At 52.4% G+C, this 16342-nt stretch overlaps 3 protein-coding genes across 5 annotated transcripts; 2 read left to right on the top strand and 1 right to left on the bottom strand.

The window, feature by feature from the left end:
- Positions 1 to 264: 264 nt before the first annotated feature.
- DPAGT1 (dolichyl-phosphate N-acetylglucosaminephosphotransferase 1) lies at positions 265 to 5604 on the top strand. 2 transcript variants are annotated; one of them, XM_062014186.1, is made up of 9 exons: positions 265 to 726; positions 832 to 952; positions 1038 to 1251; positions 1790 to 1936; positions 2066 to 2150; positions 2582 to 2770; positions 3357 to 3444; positions 3787 to 3942; positions 4976 to 5604. In XM_062014186.1, the coding sequence occupies exons 1-9, from the start codon at positions 572 to 574 to the stop codon at positions 5063 to 5065; spliced, it is 1245 nt and encodes a 414-aa protein (XP_061870170.1). In that variant the 5' UTR covers positions 265 to 571; the 3' UTR covers positions 5066 to 5604. The 2 variants fall into 2 exon arrangements, with proteins under 2 accessions (XP_061870170.1, XP_061870172.1); XM_062014188.1 differs by having other exon boundaries at positions 266 to 726; positions 4716 to 5068.
- A 910-nt stretch (positions 5605 to 6514) lies between these two features.
- LOC133627647 (histone H2A) lies at positions 6515 to 7079 on the top strand. The gene has a single exon (XM_062014191.1). It carries the CDS (start codon positions 6594 to 6596, stop codon positions 7026 to 7028), a length of 435 nt encoding a protein of 144 aa, XP_061870175.1. The 5' UTR covers positions 6515 to 6593; the 3' UTR covers positions 7029 to 7079.
- Positions 7080 to 7317: 238 nt separating this feature from the next.
- On the bottom strand, positions 7318 to 16342 carry HMBS (hydroxymethylbilane synthase). Of its 2 annotated transcripts, XM_062014189.1 has the most exons (14): positions 16239 to 16342; positions 16057 to 16110; positions 14323 to 14395; positions 13329 to 13378; positions 13174 to 13229; positions 12633 to 12710; positions 12257 to 12334; positions 11018 to 11093; positions 10193 to 10306; positions 9634 to 9672; positions 9326 to 9445; positions 9035 to 9088; positions 8409 to 8495; positions 7318 to 8192 (listed from the first exon to the last, which is right to left on the bottom strand). In XM_062014189.1, exons 1-14 carry the CDS (start codon positions 16260 to 16262, stop codon positions 8019 to 8021), a joined length of 1077 nt encoding a protein of 358 aa, XP_061870173.1. In that variant the 5' UTR covers positions 16263 to 16342; the 3' UTR covers positions 7318 to 8018. The 2 variants fall into 2 exon arrangements, with proteins under 2 accessions (XP_061870173.1, XP_061870174.1); XM_062014190.1 differs by lacking the exon at positions 8409 to 8495.

The following is a 16342-nucleotide window of genomic DNA, read 5'->3' as shown; positions in this document are numbered from 1 at the left end:
GTCCGCTGCCGCCTTCTCTCGCGACCCCCCCCCCCCCCCCCCAGTCACCCAGTGCCCCGCGCCAGCAGCCGCCCCCAATCGCCTCTCCCCAGACCCGGCCAAAATGCGATTTCGGCTGCTGCTAGGAATGCAGGGCGGGCGGCCGCGACCGGGGCCCCGCCCGCTGTTCCGCCTCTGCTCACCCGCTCCCCGCGGGTGGCGGGGGAAGATGACGTACGCGGGGGCGGAATCCAGGCGGCGCGCGGTTCGCCGAAACGGCCATGGCGGTTACGGGCAGCGTGGGTCGGAGGCCAGAGCGAACGCAGATAACTTCGCTCCGCGGGGCACGCACGGGTCTACGGGAGCTCCGGCGCCGGGCATGGACGCCTCGGCGTAGCCGAAAACGCCATCGGCAACGGCCTCGGGCGGGCAGCTCCTGCCAGAACCAAATATGGCGCTCGAACGGGATCTCCGCCTGCGGTGCCGTCTCTCTAGCGTCCGGCTGCAAACAGGGGATGATAAGGGTTAGGGGACGGTTCTCCGCGCCCGGCCCCGCCCCGCGCCCTCGGGAGGCGCAGCGTTCGCCGCGGCCATGGCGGCCTGGCCGGCGGTGCCCCTGCTCGTCAACCTCGGCGGGTCTCTTTTGGGGTTTGTGGCCACGCTCACGCTGATCCCAGCCTTCAAGGACCACTTCCTCGCTGCACGGCTCTTCGGCGAAGACCTTAACAAGGCCTCGCGGAGGCCCGTGTAAGTAACGCTGCCCGGCCCAACTGCGGACCGCGGGGCCGTCCCGGCAACGGCTCCGGGACCGGAATCGGCCCGGAGGGACTCCCCGCCTTACCTTCCTTTCAGGCCCGAGGCGCAGGGCGTGATCAGTGGAGCCGTGTTCCTGATCATCCTCTTCTGCTTCATTCCCGTGCCCTTCTTGAGGTGCTTCGTGGAGGAGCAGTGCGCAGCCTTTCCTCACGACGAGGTCAGGCTCGCCGGGTGCCGGGAGGGCGGTGGGCGGAAACAAGGACCGACTGCCCGTAATCGGGGTCCCGTTCTCCGTCCCGCAGTTTGTGGCACTGATCGGTTCACTGCTCGCCATTTGCTGCATGATTTTCCTCGGCTTCGCAGACGACGTTCTGAACTTGCGCTGGCGGCACAAGCTCCTTCTTCCTACCATGGCTTCTCTCCCGCTGCTCATGGTTTACTTCACCAGCTTTGGGAACACGACCATCGTCGTGCCCAAGCCCTTCCGGGTGCTGCTGGGCATGCACTTGGACCTGGGTAAGCAGAAGCTGTCGTCCGAGCAGCGAACTGTCGGCAGAAAGGGGGCACATGACAGATCTCCGTGCCGCAGAGGAAACACACGAAGGACTTGTTTAAGTCGCTGGTGAGAGGATGCACCTCCACCCATTAACTATTAGTCTGGAAAGAACTAATAAAATGGTCCGTAAACTCAGCACACGTACAACTGTGTGTAGATAGGCAAGGATCATTTTTCCACGACACTGGCAGTGCAATTGGGCACCGGGTGCCTGGGGCACCCGGCTGCCGACACCAGAATGACCGAAGGGCAGAGAGCTACATTCTGCCACCGCGTCCTGATGGTTTGCCGCGCTTGCCGCATTGTACGTGTGTGCACGCGTGATGGCCGATACAGGGCAGAGGGAACGGTTTGTTAGTAAGCTAGAGCTATCAAAAGTCACCAAGATCGCTAATTAACAGACTGCCACGCGGAGCAGGAAGGGAGAGCTCCACCACCTTGGACCAGGGCCCATTTTGCCTGCAGATACTAAAGCGCTCGGCTCGCTCCAATTCGCAGGTGTCCTCTACTATGTGTACATGGGCATGCTGGCGGTGTTCTGCACAAACGCCATCAACATTCTCGCCGGAATTAATGGGATTGAAGCAGGGCAGTCGCTGGTGATAGCCGCTTCCATTATCGTATTCAACATTGCAGAATTAAACGGTAAGGAATAAACCAGAGAGATAAAATCCTAGATTTTGTTATCTGGCATGACAAAACTGAACAAAAAAAAAATCCCCACAACCAGTCCTGTCTCATCACAAATCCTTTTTTTTGTGCTTTCTTTTTTAGGGGATTATCGCGATGATCACATTTTTTCTCTCTACTTCATGATTCCTTTTTTTTTTACCACGCTGGGGCTGTTTTACCACAACTGGTAAGAGGACACTTAGAGTTTGTTCAGCAGCATCCTTTCCCTTTAAGTTCTCCCTTTTCAAACAAACGAAACCACTTAACAAAGCGCAGGCGGGATGCCAGAGAGTAGACGGGCTTCTTGACCGAACCGAGCGCCAGTAGCTTTTCTTTATTACGATTCCGGTCACACCTGCTCACCAAGACGCGCAGAATACGCTCCCTCCAGTGTCTCGCTAGCCCTTTCTTTATACCGCGTTCTCCGTGTGTCCGGTGGTGGGTCTCAGTCACTTAGTTCTTAGTGTAAACACCCAAAATAATTCTTATCGCATTGATCCGTCACAGCTCCCTCGGCCCCTAAATTGCCACGGGGGTATATAATCGGCGGTCATAAAGTTGCTTTCGTGGCAACAGTGATCACGACAGACCTTTGCTTTTCTGCCCTGGCCGTCACAGGTACCCGTCTCAAGCTTTCGTCGGGGACACCTTCTGCTATTTTGCTGGCATGACCTTTGCTGTGGTGGGGATCTTGGGGCACTTCAGCAAAACGATGCTGCTTTTTTTCATCCCACAAGTGTTCAACTTCCTTTACTCGCTGCCTCAACTCTTCCACGTCATTCCTTGTCCCCGTCACCGGCTGCCAAGGTAATGTAACTGACAGACCTGTAACAGTACCACGGATTGTGCCATTTATCTCTAACAGTAGATGAAAAAGGTGGTGGCAGGTAATCTGTTTAAAAGCCATCACGGTACCTTTTATAGTTAGAAGTTTGCCAGCTGGCTCTGCCAGCTACGGTCAAGTTTCCCACAGAAGTTATCTTTATGGAGCACACCCCTCCCCCCCGCCAGCTACAAGACCGAGGGCACTTGATACTGACCCTTTTTAATGTCATCACAGTAGGATCCGCTGAGTAGCAGGCACTCTGGTACCGTGCCGTATCAGCCACACTGGATTGTCTCTGTAAACGTCACGTGTTCCTATTTCATTTTTTAAACCGTACAGCTTTGTGCACGTATATTGGGAGCGTGGCAGGGAGTGATCTCCTTCCAGCTCGGCCAAAGCCGAGGGCCTAGGCATTGGCAGCTGCCGTTACGCGTAAGGGGTTATTCCCACTTTTTCTACCTCTGCATTGCTTCCTTAACTGCCAGGATAAGGATCTAAAGTCTGCTTACGAGGGGATCTCTCCGTCTCCTTGCTCTATCTGCACTAAAAGTTCTACATTTCTTTTAGGCTCAATCCTAGTACAGGGAAATTGGAGATGAGCTACTCCAAATTCAAAACTAAGAGCCTCTCTGCCCTGGGAACAGCCATTCTGAAGGTAATATCTCAAAAACGTAAAAAATGCAGACGTGTTTGGAGGGGGCAATCCAACGCTAGACTAACGAGACGGGAGGGACCAAAGAAGTTCCGGGCGCACTATTTTTTTCCCGGCTCAAACGCGGACAAAAGTATATTCTGCTTGGTCCGTCACTCATTGTCATTCGATCGCGGTAATGATGGCTCCTTTGGAGCGACCGTACATAGCGGCATCCTGGGACCCCAAAAAGCCTCTCCTGTCGTTTAGTAAGGGCACGAGCCCAACTTCAGGGATCTGGAGCAAAACCAGACGGCAAGCGCCGAACGTACCTGGCTAAACAGCACACAATATTTCTCTCCGCAGGCCGTAGAGATCTTGCATGTAGTGCATGTGAGAAGCGGAACAGATGAAGACGGTGAATACACCGAATGCAATAACATGACTCTCATTAACTTTGTTATAAAGGTGATCGGACCTACCCATGAACGAAATCTCACTCTCCTGTTGCTACTCATTCAGGTCAGAGAAACGGTTCCTTCTGTATAAAGACGTACTGTGAAATAGAAGCACATCCAAATCGGTCTCAAGGGTTGCAAAGGGAAAGGGTTAGGGTTAAAAGCATAATGCTCGTCACACTAGATGCCACCAAGCTGTGGAACTCGAGGAGAATCAAAGGTTTACGCAGCCCGAGGAGGAAACCGGTTCCTCCCCAGTTCCATGAGAGCTAATAAATAGAGAGTCTCTAGGTCACCTTAAGGTCACCGTCAGATCAAAGAGATCCTTATAAAGAAAGAGAAGAGGGGCTTAGCCAAGTCAACACTGGGGAGGAAGGACTCTTCCAACAAACCGACCCAGAGACCGAACACGGTAGTGGCAGACCACGTAGAAGGCAGGAGAGAACAGAAGTACTCAATCCCGGTCACGGCAGACAAGGCTCGGCATCACCTTCTCATAAGGGGCATTTTCCATTAGAGTTTATGGGATAATATAGCCTCCTCCAGGAAAGAAAAAAATAGTTGCCAACCATTGCTCCAGTCCGCACATTCTCGCAACACGATCAGGGTGTGGGAACGCACGGAGATCATCCGTAGATGGCAGCGATTTTCTGAGAAAGACCAAAAAAACTGGAGTTAGACTTTTCTCCCTTTCTTCTGTCTATAGCTAAAAAGCCCAGCCTAACTGTTGCTATTTAGTCAAATGAGGCACCCCGGCAAAGGGCGGGAATCCACCAGCCCATAAACTGTTTAACAGTATAACTTTTCTGTTGTGTCTCTGATTTTTTTTTCCCCTAGGTCCTGGGTAGCACGATCGCATTTTCAGTCCGGTACCAGCTAGTGCGCTTGTTCTACGACGTCTGACTGGGCTGTCGGGGACAGGGAAAAGAGCCGTAGTGGCAATCACTTTTCCACAGTTGCCGACCAGACGATTCGACAGATCTTACTCGAGCCCTCTCGGGAACCTCGGGATGCCTGTCAAAATGCGAGCAAGTGTTCCGCACGGGCCGGTCTCAAAGCGTAATCGTCTTTTTTTTTTTTTTTTTTGTGCATGGAAGGCTTTTGTCCAAGTCTGCCGACAGGAGATGCTCGCCGCTACTCAGACGCCACCGTTACTTGGAAATCTCTTTCAGAGGGGAAGTAAATGACCCGAGGGTTTGCTCGCAGCACGTAGGGAAAGCGGTAAAAAGGAAATCTCCGTACATCTGACTGTGACCGTTCCCAAAAGAGAAAGCGGGAACTTAGATTTCTAGGACACGCCATACAGCAGAATGAGTAAACCAGACACGGTCTTTGCTCCACAGACTGACGCACTGGAAACCACACTCAAAACTCGGAGCACTCTGAGAATAAAACAATTCATGGCACTTTTTCCCCTTCAGTGCTTTGCCTCAAAAATTTCAACAGGCAGCAAAACCAGGTGACGCTGTACATCTCTATGGCTTTCTAGCCACAGCCTCCCTCTGCACCCGCTATGGTCTTCCCATTTGCTGCTACCGTGTACACGCCGGCCCCTTAGACTCATGTCAATGCCCGTTCTGGGTATCTAGTCCTCCAAGTATAAGTACTTAAATGCACAGGGTAGACAGTCCTAGGACCCTGTCAGGGTAAAAAAACCAGAAACCTAGACATGGTCTTCAGCGAGACAGGACAGAGCACAGAAATAAAGGCTGCTCGTGGGTAATTCTTTCACTTGTGACCGATGGCCTTCACACCGCTTTCTCATTCTACATTCCTGAAGTTTTTTCCTCTTAGCTCTCCCCACCTCTGTTGCTTTCCTTAAACAAACCGTAATACATCTCGCACACTTCTGCAGTCCTCTAAAATGGAGAATGCTCTCTTTCTGTACGCCGCTGTAAACCCAATACCCCTGTAGCGGACACCCCCCTCAGTCTGCAGGCATTCCGAGAGCCCCTCTGCCTCCGGAAGGAAGCGAGGCCCTGGCCCGGGGGTCGACCAAGCTCTTCTAAAAGCTCTGGGAGCAGCCGGCCGAGCCGGTTCGGTCATCGGAGCGCCAACAACTGTCCTCACTCTGCCGCATTGGGTTACCGTGAGTAGAATTTCCTCACGCAAACACGGCCAAAGCTCCTTAGACGGAGCCGATGTCTGAGCGTTACCGCCTCCGGTCTGGAGCACTAGCGCTCCCGCACTCGGTGCTCTGGCTCTCCCACGGGCGAAAGGGAGCGCGACCGGCGCCCCGCGAGAGCCAGCTCCGCAGAAGCGCAGCGTGCCGGGCAGGGCCGGGCCCCTCCGCTGTCCTCTCGCATCTTTCCGACGAGCCGCGTCCCGCCCAGGGGGGCGGCGGAGGCGGTGGCCGCAGCGAGGCCGCGCCCCCACATATGGGCGCACGACCCCACGCCCCCCCCCCCCCCCCGAACCCGGCGGCGGCGCCCGCCAACCGCCTCGGCAAGGTATGAATTTGGCGCCTTACCTTCGTATTGGCCGATCCCCGTCGCCAATAGTCCCTGGACGAGCACGGTGGTATCGCACAGACGACCAGTCAGCGAAAGGCTTCTTCCGCCGGACGCACCAATAGCGAGGCCCCGTAGCGCCGTCCAATGAGCCGAGCCCTACTTCGCAGGAGGTTATAAAAACGCCGGGTGCGAGGCCTCTCGCCTCACTTCATCGCAGAGATCCGAAGGAGTGGAAAGGGTGCCTACAGCGTAGCGAGGCGCCATGTCTGGCCGTGGCAAGAGCGGCGGTAAGGCCCGAGCAAAGGCCAAGTCTCGCTCGTCTCGGGCAGGGCTGCAGTTCCCCGTCGGGCGCGTTCACCGGCTGCTGCGGCGGGGGCACTACGCGGAGCGGGTGGGGGCCGGCGCCCCCGTGTACCTAGCCGCCGTGCTGGAGTACCTGACGGCCGAAATCCTGGAGCTGGCGGGCAACGCGGCGCGCGACAACAAGAAGACGCGCATCATCCCCCGCCACCTGCAGCTGGCGGTGCGCAACGACGAGGAGCTCAACAAGCTGCTGGGCGGCGTCACCATCGCGCAGGGAGGCGTTCTGCCCAACATCCAGGCCGTGCTGCTGCCCAAAAAGACGAGCGGCGGCGGCGGCGGCGTGGGCCCCACCAAGCCCGGCAAGAAGGGCGGGCAGCAGTCGCAGGAGTACTAGGACGGCCGGCTGGCCGACGCACCACCACCACCAAACAAAGGCCCTTTTCAGGGCCACCCCAATTCCTCACCAGGAGAGCTGAGATCCGCTGGAAGGGTGGGGGGGGGAGTGGGCGAGTCCCAGTCCCGCCGTTGCGCCTGGAGGCGGGGCCGGACCCAGGGTGGGGAGGCGGGGCCGGACCCAGGGTGGGGGGGCGGGCCGACGGAAGCGGCGGCCAGGGGTTGGCCAGCTCGGGTCCTGTCAGAAGAAACGAAGAGCCGCTCCACAATGATGTGCACTCACGCATGGGTGCTTACAATTTAGCTGTATTTGTCGTCCCTTACACTCGCTGGACGTTGCACAGAGAATAAACAATGCATCGTTACCCCCGGTAACAGTTTTGGGTAAAACTACAGCGGCCCAAATTGTCGTGTCCCCTCAGGCTGGCAGTTAGCATAGACAAATGACCATCCCAGGTTACCCTTGTAGACAAGCATAAAAGGAAACTAGACCGGCTGTCTGCTTCCTCGCTCATTACAGTTCACAGATCCAGTAACTGCAGGCTGCTCTACCATAGGGAAACCGTTATCAGGATCCCGATGAGGGAATGGGCCCCAATACTAGTAACAACTGCCAAGAGTACCATGCTACCATCAGCACAGTACGGCACTTTATTGTCATGGGTGAGTCCTCAAGTAAAACGTCAGAGGCCTTTGTTCCTAAATGGAACATGAGAACACTTAAAGATGTGGTTTTTATTAACTTCCTAGCTACAAAAACTGATGAAAACTTAACAGAGACACTTTGTAATTTAGAGAAATGGGATGAAAACCCTCAACAGCATAAAGTAATTGAGTTAGTTAAATTAGTAAGCATTTCAAGTTTTTGTGCCCAAAGGCGAGGTAAGACTGATGCAAGCACTGGAAAAAATCACATCCTCCAGAGGGGGATGACAGCTTAGCTGCAAACACTCGCTAGAGCCCTATTGATCATGCCGACCGCATGTCAGGTTTAGCGGGTATCATTGAGCTGCCTCGCCACACTAAGGATATGCTTAGCTCCCTTGCTCAGAAGTAAATTTGCTAGCTCAACACCGAGGCTCTCTGCAGCTTCCTGGGCCAGACGGGGGACGTTCTTTGCCGTGATGCCGACATGCTGTACGTCGTCATTCGGTCCATCTTCGTTCTGCAAATGTAAACGCCTTGATGTAAGGCAGCAGAAGGGAGTGGACAGCAAGCGGTTTAAAGCACATGTGAAACAAGGTAAAATCTGGTCTGAGAAGCCCCAAGAGCGGCAGGCCAGTACAAGGAACCCAAGCAAAAGTAATGCACAGATTTCCAAAGGTCTGGATTTGCCCTTCGGCCTCAGGTTTGCGTTTTGAAGTCAGTGTGACTCACATACCCGTTGGGGATAATTTACACCCGTCTGCATAGTCTCCCTCAGACTATCTGATCCATCCAGACTATAGACCGCTCCTGTCAAATACAACTTGGAGAGACGTAGATGAAGGGATTAATACTACATTAACAAACAAGTAGAAATCCAAACAGAAACCCCCTTTAAAAAAAAAAAAAAAAAAAAAAAAACACACCACAGAGCGTGAGCTGGATCTGCAGGGGAACTCTTTTGTACTGCAGCGGAATTGGCGAGAAGAGCAGTACAACCCAAGTATACCCACTTAAGGAAGATGCGAGTAGCTTCTCACCTCCTTAGTATCACACTCTGTTGTGCAAAAACACATTTTCTGAGGTCAGAAGCCACGCTATCAGATCTCGGGGCACCGTCACCTTTAAAGAAGGGCGGTAGTGGATGGGGGCAGAAATCCCGGGCTTAAGGCATTTTTCTAGAAGACTGAGCTTCAGCAGTCAAACTCATTCTCATACTCCAATTTCAGACACAAACTCTGCAGGTTCAAGTCAGTAGCCCACCTGCCCTAATTGGCTACAGAGATACCTGCCACAACTACCTTCCAGAAAGGACAGCAGAGCGTGCACGTACTGGAACAAGTTTTACAAAGCACTCCTCACCTGTCCATCTTTCAGCACAGTGTTGACGGCAACAGGGACGCTACATCCACCCTCCTAAAACAGAAAGATGTTGATATGATCAAGGGTCATACCCAGAACGTCCAAAGCGGAGGCCTCTGAAAAGCTGGGGCCATATGTGGCCCCATCTATCGCCCTTTAAGGTCCTTCTCGATTCCCAAGTAACACCCGCGTGGCCGTTTTAGCAAAGCCTTATGGACTTCTCACGCTATAGTTTCAGTAGGGGAGAGATACTGGCTGCTGCAGGCAGAAAAACGAGGTTGCCGCACCTACCAGACGTTTCATAAAGGCTCTCTCAGCTATGCAGCGTAACACCGTGTCCTCATCGTGCAGGGCAGACACCATATTCAGTATCTCCTGGTCTTTGGCACGAACTTCCACTGCCAAGGCACCCTTTGAAAAGGAAGAGAAACGCACAGTAATCGTAGCAATCCCTCAGCTTCACGCGTCTCTGCATGCACTCAGCATTGCTTGAGAAAGAACTCCACAGCTTGGATGCGTTTCACTAAAGGAGGGCATTTACAGACATTAATTACAAAACAATCCACTGTAGTAGAGACGGATGCCAAAGTCAGACGTACCTGTCCAACAGCATATAGACAATCTTCGGGGCTCAGGAGCTGGAAGAAAATTAATTCACAGTTAAATAAAGTTGTGCTGCTCAGAATACAGGAAGCGAGAGCTAAATTCTATGCTTGCCTCTAACATCAATCGACTTTGTGCCTGAACAAGGAAACGTCACATCCGCCTTCCTGCGCCTCACACTTCCCACCCCTACAGCGAGATGATGCCCTTTTCTTCACATTCCCAAACCAGAAGCTACTTCCAGTTCAGCAAACGGCTAATTAGAAACACCTCAGTCACACGCACTGCTGTGTAGCTAGAGACAACTATTCTGAAATGCTGGGAGACGAACGGAGTACAAACTTCCCGCCCCACGGAAAGCTGACCAGTATAAATTTCCCTATGAAGAAAACAAAACTGATGGAAGGATAAGAAAATCCTCCCCAAAGCACGTCGAATTACGAAGAGACGGGCAATGGATTTGTCAAAGCGCACTCGTCTTTGATGAGATAAGCAAGAGGTCTAGAAGTTGACAGAGTGGTGGTGAACGGAATTTTCTGCTTTGCTGCTCCTCACCTGGCCGATGCGATTCTCCCAGCCCATTCTCTTCAGGCCTGCAGCGGCCAGGATGATAGCCCCAAAGTCTTCCTTCTCATCCAGCTTCTTTAGGCGAGTATTTAAATTTCCCCTCTGTAGAAGTGTTTAAGCAAGCATACAAGCGAGCAAACAGTAGGCAAACAGTCCTTTAACTGCTTAACACTCGCTTGCCCGTGTTTACTGAATGGACAGAATCCCACAGCCTCCAAATGAGAGCCGGTCAGAGCACCACCGAGAAACAATAGTTCAATTCTTAAACAGAATTTTGACGCCCATTACGGAATATTAATTCAAGCGCTGACCTTCAACAGATACTAAAGTCATCCAAGTAAAGTACTAGCACCCGACGCCGCCTCCTTTTGCATAGCGAAGGACTAGCTTACTAGGACTGAAGCAACAGTGCTTTTTACCACTAGTTCAGCGGCCCAGGCCACAACTAGCAGCCCACCACACATGAGGGGTATCACAAACTGATCTGCGGTCAGTCGCGCTGCCGCAATGAACACATTGTAGGTGCCCGTTGACATGTTTTTTTCAAATGATCCTTAACATAAAGTTCATTCGTGTCCTGAATCTGAGCTAAACTAAGGCTGGCCCATTCTTTCCCGTCTCATGGAAAGCGGGGAAAGGAACAGGCTGCGCATCCCTCTCCGAATAGGTTAGCAGAGGAGAGCAGCATTTGAAGAAGCGGCTTAGTCTCGTAGACCCAGCAATAGAAGTCAGCCCAGACTCTAAATTTTGCATTGTTATATTTCTCCCATTTGCAGTGTTACCCAGTTTGCGCGTTTTGCCAGGAAAGGATACAATATCCCTGAACTCTAACTGGGGAAACTTCTTTTTGAGCTGGGCCGCTCTCCGAAGCGAACTCGTTCCAACCACGCTGCGGGGAAAATAAATTCAGTGAACTCCAGAATACTCCCACACTTCCCTCCAGTCACAGATGAGACAGAACGGTCACAGGGATAAACTATGCCTTTTTTTTTTTTTAAACTTCAAATGAAAATCCAAGAACCTGCTGATCATTTTTATCTCCTGAAAGAAAATCCCTCTGAGAGGTCCAGCGTCAATCCCGGACGAAGGTAGACACAGGCAAGCCACTCCTAAGGGACCAATTTACAGGAGACGCTTCCGGAGAGCAGCCCCTGGCCACCACCGAGGACTAACGAAACCTCGCTTAAGGGCCGCAACGCTCGACACGGAAAAAAGACTCGGCTGCCCCGAACTAAACCAGACACAATCAGACAACTAAAGTTACTGAAAAGGAGCGACTCGATCATCGACAGAAAGGCAGCGGGAGAAGAACCCGTGGGAACTGTAAGGCGCGTAACTGCAAACTGCAGAAAACTGCCTAAGCTTTTCCTTTCTGGAGACCTACGCTACCCGCTTTTTGTGGTACCCTGGAACCAAAGCTAGACGTGACTTTTCCGCTACCCAGATGCACAGAAGCACGACTCTACATTTGTTTTGCAGCTACTTGGTTCCTTTCAATTTAACGTAGAACAAAAAACTGACCCTTCCAGCAGTAGCTCTCTCGGACAAAAGACTCCGATAACCTCCATGAAAATGCAGGTAATTCAAAATGGAGAAACCTCTCAGGCTCCCAGCAGAAGCGTAAGAACATGATGCCAACAAAACACAGATAAATCTAATGTACTGACTGCGTGTAGGTCAGGCCCATATGAGCAAAAATACCGCACTGGACGCCCTGTCTGCGTTGTACACGCTCCCCTGCCATAAGCATAATACATAGGAGCGGGAATTCACTTTGGAGACCGCAATAAGAAAGGGTCTAAAGCGAGAAGAGCTTATGACTCAAAGGCCTTTCGAGGCATTCAACCTCACTCGGCACATGTCGCTCCCACGAGACGGCATTGCTCTTTTAATGAGCAGGTTCACCGTGATGCCTACGGAAAGCTAATGGAAAGCACGTAAAACTGCAACGGAGTGAACCGAGGAGCTCATTGACTTGTTGCCAGGAGTATCGATTGACTCCTCTCCCCTATTTTTACACCTGTCCGTCCTCCCCTCCCTCTCTCCGCTCACCTCTTTTCAGGAAGGAGGCTCAGCGTTTTGCCACAGTTTTTGGGATGAAAGACGACAGCGTCGAGCGGGTTCTCCCTTCTGCAAAATAATGTGAGCGCAGAGTGGCTTAGTCGTCATTTAATGGAAGGCCATTCACTTTAACAGCTCCGCTATTGGTCTCCAGAGGAGCCCGCCTCCCGCTCCAAAACACCCCATCACCATTCTATGGCTATGGAACACTAGGACAGCTGCAGCATTTCCACCATTGCAGAGATTAATCGGAGGGCAGTCAGACTTCAAACAGTTAAAGGGACCCAAGCTGCCTTCAGTTTCCTACCGCTACCGTCACCGTAAAATGCCAGTCCCTCAGAGAATCCAGCCTTGCATCCCCACTTACTTGCAGACAGCACCGATGGTAAAGCCGGGGGGAAGAGAAGTCGGCAGGTCCTTCAAGGAGTGAACCACAAGGTCGACTCTAAAATTAAGAGAATGGTAATTACTGAATACATGCAGTACCCACCTGCATGTGGCCTGTGGATCAGCTACAGAAGACTCCGAATCCACTCTGAGAACTGATTTGAAGGCGAGGGAAGAATGTCAAGATTCTATAGCCAGAATTACAACAGAATTCCAGCGTTACTCTGGAAAATCCACTTCACCTTTCTCCATCCCTCCCGTCATTCATGTGCTACTCGCCCATCACAGAGGACACAATCTATTCTAGTTCCTGCTTACAAGCGCAACAAGTCGACTTCAAAATATGCGGCCTAAACCCAGGGCAGAGAAAGGAAAATAAAAATAAGGAGACAACTGTCTACCAAAGAATTTCTTTCCTACCCAGAGACGTAATAGAATAGAAGAAAACTACATCACCTATGCAGTGAGTCACAGACATGCGGAGGACAGAGGAGGGAGGAGAAAGAATAATGAGCTCTTACTCGTTTCTTTCGAGTGCATTTTCCAGCTCTTTGGTGAAGAGGCTTTTCTCCCCAATCTACACATACATGGAAGAACACGAATCACAAAAGACATTTCTGCAAATGTATCACCAAATGCAATTACTTCTCCAGTAGAGGAAGAAGAGATCCTTCACCTTGGAAAGTGCAGTATCCAAGATCTTGTCTCCAGTCGTTGACATGGCAACTGTTCAGAGAGAGCACAGGAAAAACAAGAGGCTCAATCAGAGCACCTTGGTCTAGGCTTGAAATACCTACGTAACATGTATCAAGCGCTATAGACAGGGTCACAGCTACCACGTGAATACACACTCATTGACAATAAATTAAACACGAGCCAGCAATGTGCCCTCGTGGCCAAGAAGGCCAACGGCATCCTGGGATGCATCAGGAAGAGCGTGGCCAGCAGGTCCAGAGAGGTTCTGCTCGCCCTCTACTCTGCCCTGGTGAAGCCTCATCTGGAGTACCATGTCTTGTCTTGGGCTCCTAAGCTCAAGAGGGACAGAGAATTTCTGGAGAGAGTCCAGCGCAGGGCCACCAAAATGATCAGGGGACCGGAACATCTTCCTTATGAGGAAAGGCTGGGGGAACTGGGACTTTTTAGTCTAAGAGAAGACTGAGGGGGGAATCTTATTTACAAATATCTAAATGGTGGGTGTCAGCAACTTGGGGCACCTCAAAAACAGAGCAGGTTTTGGAAATAGCAGACCCAACAGAATTTTCCACAGTCTGTCTCTGGACCACCAGCAAACAGGTACCGCAGAGCTCACTTCAGTGCGAGGCTGGCCTCCTATTATTCCTTTTGAATGCTTCAAGGCTCAGACAGGAAAGCATCCCTGATGCACAGTGGAGCAGGGCCAGAGCAATACCCAGTTCTCAAATGGGGCAACGTAATGCTATCTGACACACTCAGCTTCTATCGTCAGGGTCTTACGAAATCCATTTTCTGGCCCTAGAAGAAACCAGCAGCATTTGCTCGGCCACACAACCTAACTGAATTCAGATGGCACCCTTAGATAAGCAGGCTCAAGCCCTCCTCAATGTGACAGCACTCTACATGTACTGCTTGCAGGCAAAGATAAACGACTATCTGCTACCCACTCTGACACAGTACCTAAAAACAATACCTACCAATCTCAAAGCGGAGGTCGGGGTACAGCTCACGAAGCGTCTCCACTACGCTGTCAGTCTGAATCCTGGCCAGCTGCAAGAAAGCAGAGTGCATTGTCCGTATTGTAGCTAGGAGGACTTTGCCATTCTTCCATGGTCAGGCACATGTGACCCCTACATTCTATAAATCAAAAGCATTGGAAATAAGCGCCCACAAGTAAAATCCCTCCTACAGGCAGAATCCTTCAACCAGAAGAACTCCCATCATGAGCAGAGCATTTCACGTAAGACCTTGTATCGCCTAAACGGCACCATAACGTCTTGCTCCGTGCAATACCATTGAGATCTGAGCACCGACCACGCAAAGCAAGGATTTTATCAACTAAAGCAGAAGCCTATGCATCAAGATCCACAAGCTCTACTTCAAGATGCTGAATTACGGTCATCTGCTGTCCCCCGATCAGAAATTCCACTTCCCTATACCACCTCAGCACCCTTACTCATAGGCGGCATTTAGCTACCTATGCACAAGATGCTCGGTTTCACCTCTTCAGCGAGCGAGCAGACATGTAGACAAAAACATCCTCCCGTGGCTCGGGGATGAGAGAACAAGTCACAAGCGTGCCGGATACCTTCTGCTTTTCGGCAGGAGCAGGAATTTTACCGATAGCGCAAGTTTTGAGAGAGGACTGCAGGATTTTACCATGCCCCTAGAAAACTCTATAGTTACTGGCCTGAGTTACTCATCCCCTGTAAGATCAAGAGCTCTGTTTACACCTGTTTGACATACCAAAAAAAAAAGGACAAACCACACCAGCTTATGTCTGCAAACATAGCGAGCAAGAGACCTTAAAGCAATGCAATAGAACCAGAATTACATCAGCAAAGGCTTGTTGCACACACGCAAGCAGCAGCAGACCGCAGGTGAGTTTTATCCTACAGAGGAGCTGTGTAGCCCAGAGCAATTAACTCTGTTGTCAGGACTGCGGTTTCCATAGTGTAAAACGAGTATAGCTAGCCCACGAGAGCCTCAGGTTAAAAAAAAAAGGAGCCTTTTGCCACACCACCTTCACAAAACTACCTTCTCTCAAGTACTGAATTCTTCTGAAAATGTGCTATCAGAACGAACAAGACTTATCTCAGCACAAAGGCCTGAAGGACCTTTATCTCCCTTCTGCTCCTCCCTGTTGCACCCTGTTGGCAAGAGATACCAGCTGTATCTCGACTGGTGCCCCTTCCCTGTCCTTCGTGGGGGCTGAAGCCATCAGTCGTTACGGGTTTTTGTCTGCTTGTGAGGCTTGGGGTTTTTTTTTTCCCACCTCCCTACGAATTCCTTCCTAGGCACAAGGCTTTCAAGTTAAACTGAGAGATCCCCATTATCCCGGAAGGGAGCTCACACCCTCGTCCTCTGTTAACCGTGCACAGACGGCGTTCTCCAGAACCAACCCGTTACTTGGACTCCAAAGAAAGCACTTTCCAAACTTTATCTAGGAGTCCCAAGAAAGGCATCCGAATCCACGACCTCCCCTCCCACGAGGCTCTCCCGCGAGGGAGCTCGGCCAGCCTCTTCCCCGGCAGCAGCTGTGCCAGACCACGTCGCCCTTACCGGACCTTGTCTCCCGGGCCTCGGACCGCCAGAGCCGGTCGGAAGAACGCCGTCGCTCCCACCTGGCGCCGCACCTCTGCGGGCCGCGGGTGCCGAGGCGAGGACCCCCCACGCGCCCCCAGCTCAGCCCCCGCCCCCCCGTTGCCTACCTGGCTCCGGCGGGTGCCCACGCGGACCGATCTGCCGCCCACGCCGTTCTCGCCCTGCGGCAACAACCGGGTCAGCGCCCGCCTCCCGCCCCGACGGCCCCTGTGGCTGCCGGCGGAGCCCTCCCCGCCTTGCCCAGCTCGCCCCGCGCCCGCCGCCAGCCCCTGCGACACCCGGGACTCACGGCGGCTGCGCCCGGCTCGGCCATGATGCCGCCCGCCCGTCCGCTCGTTTGCGGTGCACCGCTCCGTGGCCCCGCCCCGCGCGTCACGTCCGGCCGCGTGGCCC

The sequence above is a fragment of the Colius striatus genome, chromosome 23 (assembly GCF_028858725.1).
Source record: "Colius striatus isolate bColStr4 chromosome 23, bColStr4.1.hap1, whole genome shotgun sequence".
Lineage (NCBI taxonomy): Eukaryota > Metazoa > Chordata > Aves > Coliiformes > Coliidae > Colius > Colius striatus.
Note: the sequence above shows the minus strand (reverse complement) of the source record. Positions and strands in the feature narration are given on the sequence as shown.